The sequence below is a fragment of the Amphiprion ocellaris genome, chromosome 4, assembly GCF_022539595.1.
Source record: "Amphiprion ocellaris isolate individual 3 ecotype Okinawa chromosome 4, ASM2253959v1, whole genome shotgun sequence".
Classification (NCBI taxonomy): domain Eukaryota; kingdom Metazoa; phylum Chordata; class Actinopteri; family Pomacentridae; genus Amphiprion; species Amphiprion ocellaris.
The window spans coordinates 24,367,464-24,376,320 of NC_072769.1; the positions used below are offsets into that span (position 1 = coordinate 24,367,464).

The window sequence follows — 8,857 nt, forward strand, 5'->3', positions numbered from 1 at the left end:
CATGCAGATAAACCAACTATTTATCCCATTATTGTTTTGTGTCATTACCATTTAGCATACATGTTTTCACCTCATTAATTTCTTGAAGCTACACTGTAAAGAGCACTGAAGAGCAAATTAAACCAGAAATCCAATGGGGCAATTAGAGGTTTCAGCAGGTTTCTTACAAATCTTCGGTTTAAATTTCCAGCTGAATCTAAACTGTTTATTTTATGTTATTATAAATTAAATGTGAAAACCATGATGTAATCACGAATACTGTGTCAAAGCCTCATCACTTTTCCGGTTGCCCTGTCCACGCCACTGCAAGCTGTATCTCGCAGGGCATCCATTGGATTAAAAAAATAATTTTAAAAATCTGAATGTTTCTTTAAACATCATTTTATGTTTCCAGCCAGAAGCTGCAAATAAAATTGTAAAAGGCCCAATCTGTAATTCAAAATCCACACCGTAAACACAGAGTTAAACTCCCCCGTTTTAATTTTAATCAGTTTGGGAAAAATAGGTATTAGAATGTATCTTTGCCATTAAGACAAAGATTTACCCTACTGAAATTTATTTGTGACTATAGCTTAATTTAACATAAATATTTAAAAAAATAGGGGTATGACAATCTTGAGGAGAGAGAGAAAATAAATAAAAATGAGACGGTTTACCAGAGACCAACTGACAGAGAGAAATCAGCAGTTTGCAGCAGTTACCATGTCACCAGCTGGTGGTTTATTCAGTTCATGACACTGTTTACATCCTACATGAAGCATTATTTAGACTCCCACCACATTTTCACACCACAACATGGACACTTCGTCATCGCCGTGACGTCACTACATTTACAACTCAAAACTGCGAGAAAAGAGAGTGAGAGAGAGAGAGAGAGAGAGATCTTCACATACACCTTTGTACTGTAATCAAAGATACTCAGTATGTCCGTTATCAGTCAGCCACAGCGGCTGTTTGAATCCTTCTAACGGGCAAATTGCACATAAATATATTCCATTAAATAAAGCCGAGAGCACCTCAACACTCTGTGTGTGTGTGTGTGTGTGTGTGTGTGTGTGTGTGTGTGGGGGGGGGGGGGGGGGGGGGGGGGGGGGGGGTGTTATCGAGGAGAGAAACATAAAAATGGCTCCGCCTATCCCCAGCTACCAGCTCGTTTCCTGGGCAGAAAGAAAGGGAGAGTCGACCGACCGCTCTCCGTATGGTATGAAGCTCTGCTCAGTGGCACAGTCTGCTAGAACATAACTCAAGAGCCACGGAGCATTCAGGAAAACACCCCGACCACCTAGTAGCACTCTCACACAGGCCTGGGAGGGGAGTGGAACAGCGGATTCTATTCATTTATTGATAAGGTGGCCTGTTATTTGAGCCCACAGCTGTACTTGGATTTACACTGTCAGATAACAAAACAACTCTTTTTCTAATTAATGTTTTTAAGTAGCAAAGTAATTCTGGGCGTAAAATAGGCTGTATGAATAGGATTTTTATTTCCGATTAAAGGTGGATGAGTTCTAAATCCCAAGTTATGTTCTGTCAGCTGTCACTGCCCTCCACGGTGAGGCGAACGGAGCTCCGGGCTGCACGGCGTCCTCTGTACACACCGCCGTGGGAAGCCTCGGGGTCCGGAGACACGACCACGACTGTCAAAGCTGTTCAGAGCGCTCTCTGCGAGGCCGAGACCGGGACCGGGACCGGGGGAGGAACAGAGGGCTGTCAACCTGCAGCGGGGAGGCAGGGAGGCGCTACTGTTTGAGTTCCAGAGCCCAGACATGCTGAGGCCACCCCGTCCGACCTTTACTCTTCTTATCGCCCGCTGACGAGGAGGACGACGACGAGGATGAGGATGATGATGAAGTAGTCTTCGGGATCTCCACCTGCAGGAACATGACAGTTATTCTTATTATCCATCCTGATGCCACTGACCCGCTATAATCTGCTTTGTGTGGGCAAAGTATTTACATTCAGTCAGAAATAGAAAATCACGCAGGATTAAAACACTGACCACAAATCTACGCTCAATAAGGAGCAAAAAAATAAAGAAAAAAGAAAGAAAGAAAGAAAGAGTGCGCCCAACAATGCGTTGGGTGTTTGATGCGACAGACATGACATTGAGATACCTGAACAGAACATTAAATCTGTCTCACAGACAAAACATTTCCCCTCCAGCTACTGTGGAACGTTTTATATTTAGCACGCTTTATGTTTAATAATTATTATTTTTTGCCAGCCGCTGAGCGCTACATATTAAAATAATATAGAAGCGCAATGTAGCAGTAAAATCACCTCTGTTCCATTTCATTTTCATTCATACAAACAGGCTACTCCCTTTTCCTTTTGCACAAATACACGTATAAGCCACAGCCGGACGCACAGTTTCAGTGTATTTGTTAATCATTTTAAAGGATTACAGAGTTCTGATCGGCGATTGTTTCTTAATAATTTTATTATTATTATTAATAATAATAATAATAATAATAATAATAACAGAGCTGCAGAAAACAGCTGGAATTAACCGATCTGCTCATTACAAACTGATTTACAGTGCAGCGACGGATTGTGAATGTGAGCGGAGACAGAATCAGTGCAAACCCTGGATCCTGATGTGTCCCGATGCTTTATTCGGGCTATGTTCAAACGAATCACCGGCATCTTCCGGATCTAGTCCCGAATCATATTTTCGTCGTGCATGGCACCGACCTTCATAAACAGCCTGCATCAATTGTGCAGCGGTAAACCACTCTTCAGTTCAGCACACATTTAATGCAGCTTCCATCCCAGCACCAGGGAGGACATCTAACCTAGAGAGAGTCCGTGAAACAGTGGCGTGGGAGTTGGGCCTGTTTCATTATTACGTTTAAAATATAAAACAGGAACGCTTCCAAGTACATTGAGTAATTTTATTTTTATTCTTGATCGGTTTCAAAGCTCATATTCTTCTTAAATAAATGCGTTTCTTGCTACAGGGCTCCTTAACACCGCCTAACGAATTTTCATATTTTATTACCACTGAGCAATTAGATTTTTCAGTTTCAGCTTTTAAGCTGTACTTTTAGCAATTTAAATTTACAGAAACGATAGAACGAAAGAAAAATACCTTAATAAAAGGGAAGTAAACTGAATGCTAGGTACTCATAAAAGATCAGTTTGCATTAAAGTGTCAAATCTTTGAATCCAGGGGTGACTATTTGCGAAAAAATTAAAGTGTAAAAGTGTAAAAATAGACTTGATTGGTAAATATATTATTTCTGTATTTCCCGATGCCACGAGGTCCAGTAAAATGCGAGTGTTTCCTGCAGAACGTGTCTGCAAAGCCTGCAAGAGAGCGAAGTGTTTGCATTAGAATAAACCGAAATATACGGCAGATATCCAAATAAATTCATCATCATTCACTCCATCTGCAATAATAATAATAATAATAATAATAATAATAATAATAATAATAATAATAATAATAATAATAATAATAACAATAACAATAAAAAGGTGTGGATCAACTGCGATCATAATTTAACACTTGTACATATAGACTTAGTAATGGGCCTCCACGACATGATGTTTTTATTCCACACGTCACTGTTGTGCGGTACAAGCAGATTGTATGAACATAGCATTGTTTCACGCCAATATTTTTTTTATATAAAGTTCTAAAATATCAGTTTTAACTACATATTTTTGCAATCACTAATTTAAAAAGTGTTTAGACCTTTCATGTACAGCTTCTAATGTGTGACGTCTCTTACCCCAGATGAGGTCCTTTTTTCCCCCAGCACTTTATTCTTCATGATACTAAACAGGAGGATTTGTAAAGAGTCTTGCAACAAACACTTGACATCAGTTTCCAGTCGGAGCCATTTGTCAGTTTCCAGAGGTCCAGACTCTATTATTATCTGTATTAGTCAGCAGGGCGTCTCTCAGTCACACTGCTCAAATTAAAGCTCATTTTACAAATGGTACTAAATTTCATTTAGTACCAAAATAACATCAAACATCAAGAAAAATAATAACAAAAAAATCAATTATTGAAAATAAAACTGCAACAAAATCAAAAGACTGGCTATATTAATTTATAATAATAACAATTTTAAACGTCTGAAATGATTTCAGATAATGATGTAAGTTGTGTAATTAAAATGCTAGATATGAATATGCACATCTTTATAATAATGGATTCATGAATTAAAAGTAGAGTTTAAATTTTGTCAGGCTCATGAAGCCAAATGTGTATTTTGCACAAATTGTACTGAAATATTTAATCGTAGTGCAACAAACTAAATAAATACACATCAAACCAGTTTGAATTACTTGAAGCCCACCCTCCCCCAACCCCCTTATTTTCAAGATTAGAGATTCTTCCTCTTAGATTCACTTCTGGGTTCAGCACCGGATCATTAATATAAGAGCAGACTTGGGAGGATCAGCAACATTAAGGGCTTACCTTAGTTTATCTCTCTGATCCATGTTTCATCCTAACAACGCGTTCATGGGATTTTTTAAACTAATTAAAGAATTGTGTTCACAGAGTTTTATTGGTATAGCAGGGGAGTGTGTATTTCAGTCCAGAACTGGGGTTTCATGAAAGAGTTGACATGAGTTATGAACAGGACTAGATTCTTCTGTTAGCAACTGCAGTTTGAAATGTGAGGAAAAAATTCTTTCTGGCTTCAATTAGGCCTCTGTGCCATACTTCCTATAGGCAGCAAGTTGGACAACGGACAGGAAGCAATTATTCTCTTGTATTCTCTTCTGTGCTGTTCCGATATGGTATTGTTTGTTTCGACACATCATGTCACTACTGGACAAAACTCCATGTTAACTCTGGGTAGGAGAAGATGTGGTGGTGATGATTTATCCTGAGATAAATAAGTGTCAAAGCAACAGGCAGCTAATCTTGTCCAAGTATACAGAAACAGTGGCAAGATGCTTAGTTCTGTTTGCAGTAAATATAGATATCATCAGAAAGAGGATATGTTAGTCACATATAAATAAAACAACAGGAATTTGATAGTCCTGGCTGCTGTGTTTGGATTGTGTGTTTGGGGATCAGCTGAGCTCCTCTGAGTGCAAAAGGCACATAATAAAGACAGTTGGGACCTTAAATCTCTTGGATGTGCTAAACAAATAAATCCCCAGCAAATGCAGGTCCTTATATATCTGTAGCTATAGGATATGGGCAGCAGAGGCAGAGCTGGGATCAAAACTATGTGGATAATATAGCAGGCTGTGAGGATAAAACCATCAGAAAGTGTTGCAAGGAATAATAGTGGTGGGTCTGTATGGCTGAACCTGGCCCCTCCTGGCTCCAAGCTGTCTGAGAATGGCAACCAATTTTCTGGCTCCACTCTTATATAGGCTCGATCATTTGTACTATATGCCAGTTTTGTGTGCAATCTTTTTTGTTGTATGGTTCAATGGTACAGGGAGGAACTAAGTTTCTTCATTTAGTGATTGACAGTTAAGGGGTCAAGTGACCAATATGCAAACATACTTACATTTTACTGTTTACTCTCTCTTCACTGGCTTTTTAAATTGGTCTCCCAAGTAAATGAGGCTATAAGATTACCCTCCATTTGTGTATATGTGAGTGTAATTCCTGCGCAGGAAACCCTGTGCTGCTGTTTCTTTTTTTCTCTCTCTCTACTGTATAGCATGGCTGCTTGGTTTCTGCTAGTTCTCTAGGCTCTCTCAGCTCTCTCAGTTAAAAAAAACAAAAACATGGTGGAGTTAGCTGCTTTTGGAGCTATAGTCTGCACATTTCTACAGTGACCGTGTGTCTGCGTGGATGAAGAAAATAATTCCATGAGAGATTATTATAAAATAAACACGAAAATATAAAATTCAATTCAATTTTATTTATATAGCGCCAACTACAATTCAGATAGTCTCTTTACAGAACCCATATGGCCTGAACCCCCAGAGCAAGCCCTAAATCATCACGAAAATATAAAGGAACTGTTAACTAATTTGTGTTGTGTGTGTTAATTTGGCTCTGACTCTACAAAGATCACTATACAGAGAGCGGGTTGGGTTGCCATATCCAGTCTGTCCCTCAGTTAATCAGGCTAGATCCGTCCACAGCCAATCGGCACAATATTCCTGCCGGCTTATTAGTGAATCTGAGTCAAATAAAAGCCACCAAACTAATGCTGAATTCCATATTTTGTGCCGCTCTTGCCATTGTGCAGGACGTATTTACAACCCCCGGGCTGATGAGTTGAATTTATCACAGAGTTATAAATTCAACGAGCTAATTATTAGATGTATAGTAATACAAAGCGGCGCTGATTTGCCGCTATAGACAGCCTATTTGTTGTAGGTAGAAACTAAATTTGCTTTATTTTTTATTCACAAGTTTGGAAGACTAAAAAAAAAAAAAAAAAAAAAAAAAAAATATATGTATATATATATATATATATATATATATATATATATATATATATATATATATATATATATATATATATATATATATATATATATCTAAATTCCAGACTTTACGTTGTGCCAACCCGTAGGTTGATACTACACCAAATCAGGTGTGTGTGTGGATCTTGGGCTTAATCTTTTCCTATAAGGCAGCAGAGTGACCGTCAGCCTCGAACAGAACTCCATGGCTTCATTTCCTCCAGGAGACAGTGCACTAAATGAATGCTGGTGTTGAGTCTGTGCTGTGTCTCCTCTCGGTCGCTGCCTCTCTGTTAACAGCAGACCTTATGAGACAAGGTGTTTGGATGCCCAAGTGACCTTTAGTCATTAATCTTCGTGAGATAAACCATTAAAGAACAAGGAATAACTCGAATTCCGAAAACCAACTCGCGTCTTCTCAGTATGAAGACTGCTGGTGACACAAGGCCATGATTTGTGTCAGGGGGAAAATTAGTTAACTAAAAAAAGAAACTGAATTTATATGAATTTATATTTATATGAGTATACATTTATATCCGTGCATATCAGAGCAAGGCTAAAATTTCTCCCTAAAATCTACCTATATAAATCCACTGAAGTTTTTTTTGTCAAATTGAAAATACGAAAAAGGCCTTTAATAACAATAATATTAAGTATTTTTTTCTGCTACATATTTTCTCCTGAACAACAATTGGACGGATTTGTTCTACATCTGCAGCGGGACTGTTAGCTACAGTGTTTCTTTATTATTGGGTTCATGCAGCGAGCCAGAAAAAATAGGGACTATTATGGATCTTTTCAGCTTAAAGTGTAGGCTGTAGGTGTAGCCTGCGTTTAGCTAAAGTTTAGGCTATTTAAGTGATAAGTTATACTAAATGAAGCTAGCATGTGCAGGTTAATATGTGCCTATCAGTCTGCTCTCCTCTTAATAAACAGCCGTTCAGGACCGCCGTGGTGTTTATCTTACCGCTTCTCTCTTCCTCCGCTCCTCCCGAGCCTCCGTCTTCTTTAGCTCGGCCTTAAAAGCCTGCGTGTCTCCGTGCTGTCCGTCCTTGTCCAGGATGTCCATCAGGTAGGAGATGTAGCTGGTGGCCAGCCGCAGCGTCTTGATCTTGGACAGCTTGGTGTCCGCCGGGACGTTCGGGATACACTCCCGCAACTCCGCAAAGGCCGAGTTTATGCTCTGGGTCCGCCGTCTCTCCTTACGGTTGGCCGTGGGTCTCCGCTTCACGGGCCGAGGGTGTGTGTGGTGGTGGTGGTGGTGCATACCGACCGTGTTTCCGTTTACCGAGATTGTGCCGGGCCCCGGAACCAGGCCGCCGGGGCCGTAGTGGTGGTGGTGGTGATGATGGTGGGGGTCCAGGCCGCCGGTGGACCCTCCGCCGCTGTTGCTATGGTACTCTGGACTGTAGCCGGGCGCGAGGCTGTACTCGGTGGGAGACATATCCGCGTGGCTTATAAGCCAGCTCGTGAAGTACGGAGGCGCACCGGTGTCCTCGTGACACCGACCGGCCGCCGCGGCGTGTAAGGAGTAGTGGTGGCTGTCGTGGTGGTGCATGACCGGGTGGTGAGGGAAGCCCGAGACCAGACTCATAGTGACACACACAGACACACACCGAGGCACGCGCACATACACATACACACTCAGCCACTCACACGCACGCACACGCAGGTCCTGCTGGGATGCTGCAGCTGTAGACTGGTCTTGGCTGTTTAGCTGCTGCTCAGAGCAAATGTTTGCATCTTGAATGCTGCATCCAGCGGCTTCCGACCGTCAGGGTCGGTAATCCTGCAGCAGCAGGCTGGACCCGGCCTAAACCCGTCTGTAGTGGTCCGCTCACTTCTGTCCAAACCACTCCTCCTCCTGGGACATTGTTGTTCTGGGTATAAAGTCACAATGGAGCCTATTCCTCCTCTTCCTCTTGTAGAAACTCACTCGCGGTATTACTTCTTTTTCTCCCCGCTGCTCCTCATGCCGTCCTCCTCCGGGAGTCAGGTAGATGTCAGCTTCGGAGCCGTGCGGCAGGGCAGGACCAGTCCGGCCAGACACCGGGTCACTACTGGCTGCTCATACTGAGCTATTGGAAATCCTGCTAGACTGTGTGAGAGAGAGAGACAGGGAGAGAGAGCTTCACTCACGACGTCATCTTTACTACCGGGGAGGAGACAGTGACCTCAAAGTGTGCATCAGCCAATCGTGGCCCGCCTGCAGCTCTGTTTACTTGTCCTTAATGTCAATGGGCCCGCTAAGTAGACCCGTTGGCGCGCGCGCGGGCTGGCTTCGTTTACGCGTACAGGAACTATTAGCAGAGAAGAATGAAGCGCGAGGATCTGTTCTAGTTTCATTGAACGCTATAGCAGCCTACACACGATGTACCACAAGGTCAGCGGCATAGAGGATATAGTTTAGTTAGGGAGGTATGGATTTTAAATTGTTTTTAACCAAAAATAGCTACCA

General features: G+C 41.7%; 1 protein-coding gene across 1 annotated transcript; it reads right to left on the reverse strand.

Moving 5' to 3' along the window:
* Positions 1-697: 697 nt before the first annotated feature.
* Positions 698-8,503, reverse strand: hand2 (heart and neural crest derivatives expressed 2). The gene is made up of 2 exons (XM_035947554.2): positions 7,367-8,503; positions 698-1,871 (listed from the first exon to the last, which is right to left on the reverse strand). The coding sequence occupies exons 1-2, from the start codon at positions 7,991-7,993 to the stop codon at positions 1,740-1,742; spliced, it is 759 nt and encodes a 252-aa protein (XP_035803447.1). The 5' UTR covers positions 7,994-8,503; the 3' UTR covers positions 698-1,739.
* Positions 8,504-8,857: the final 354 nt, after the last annotated feature.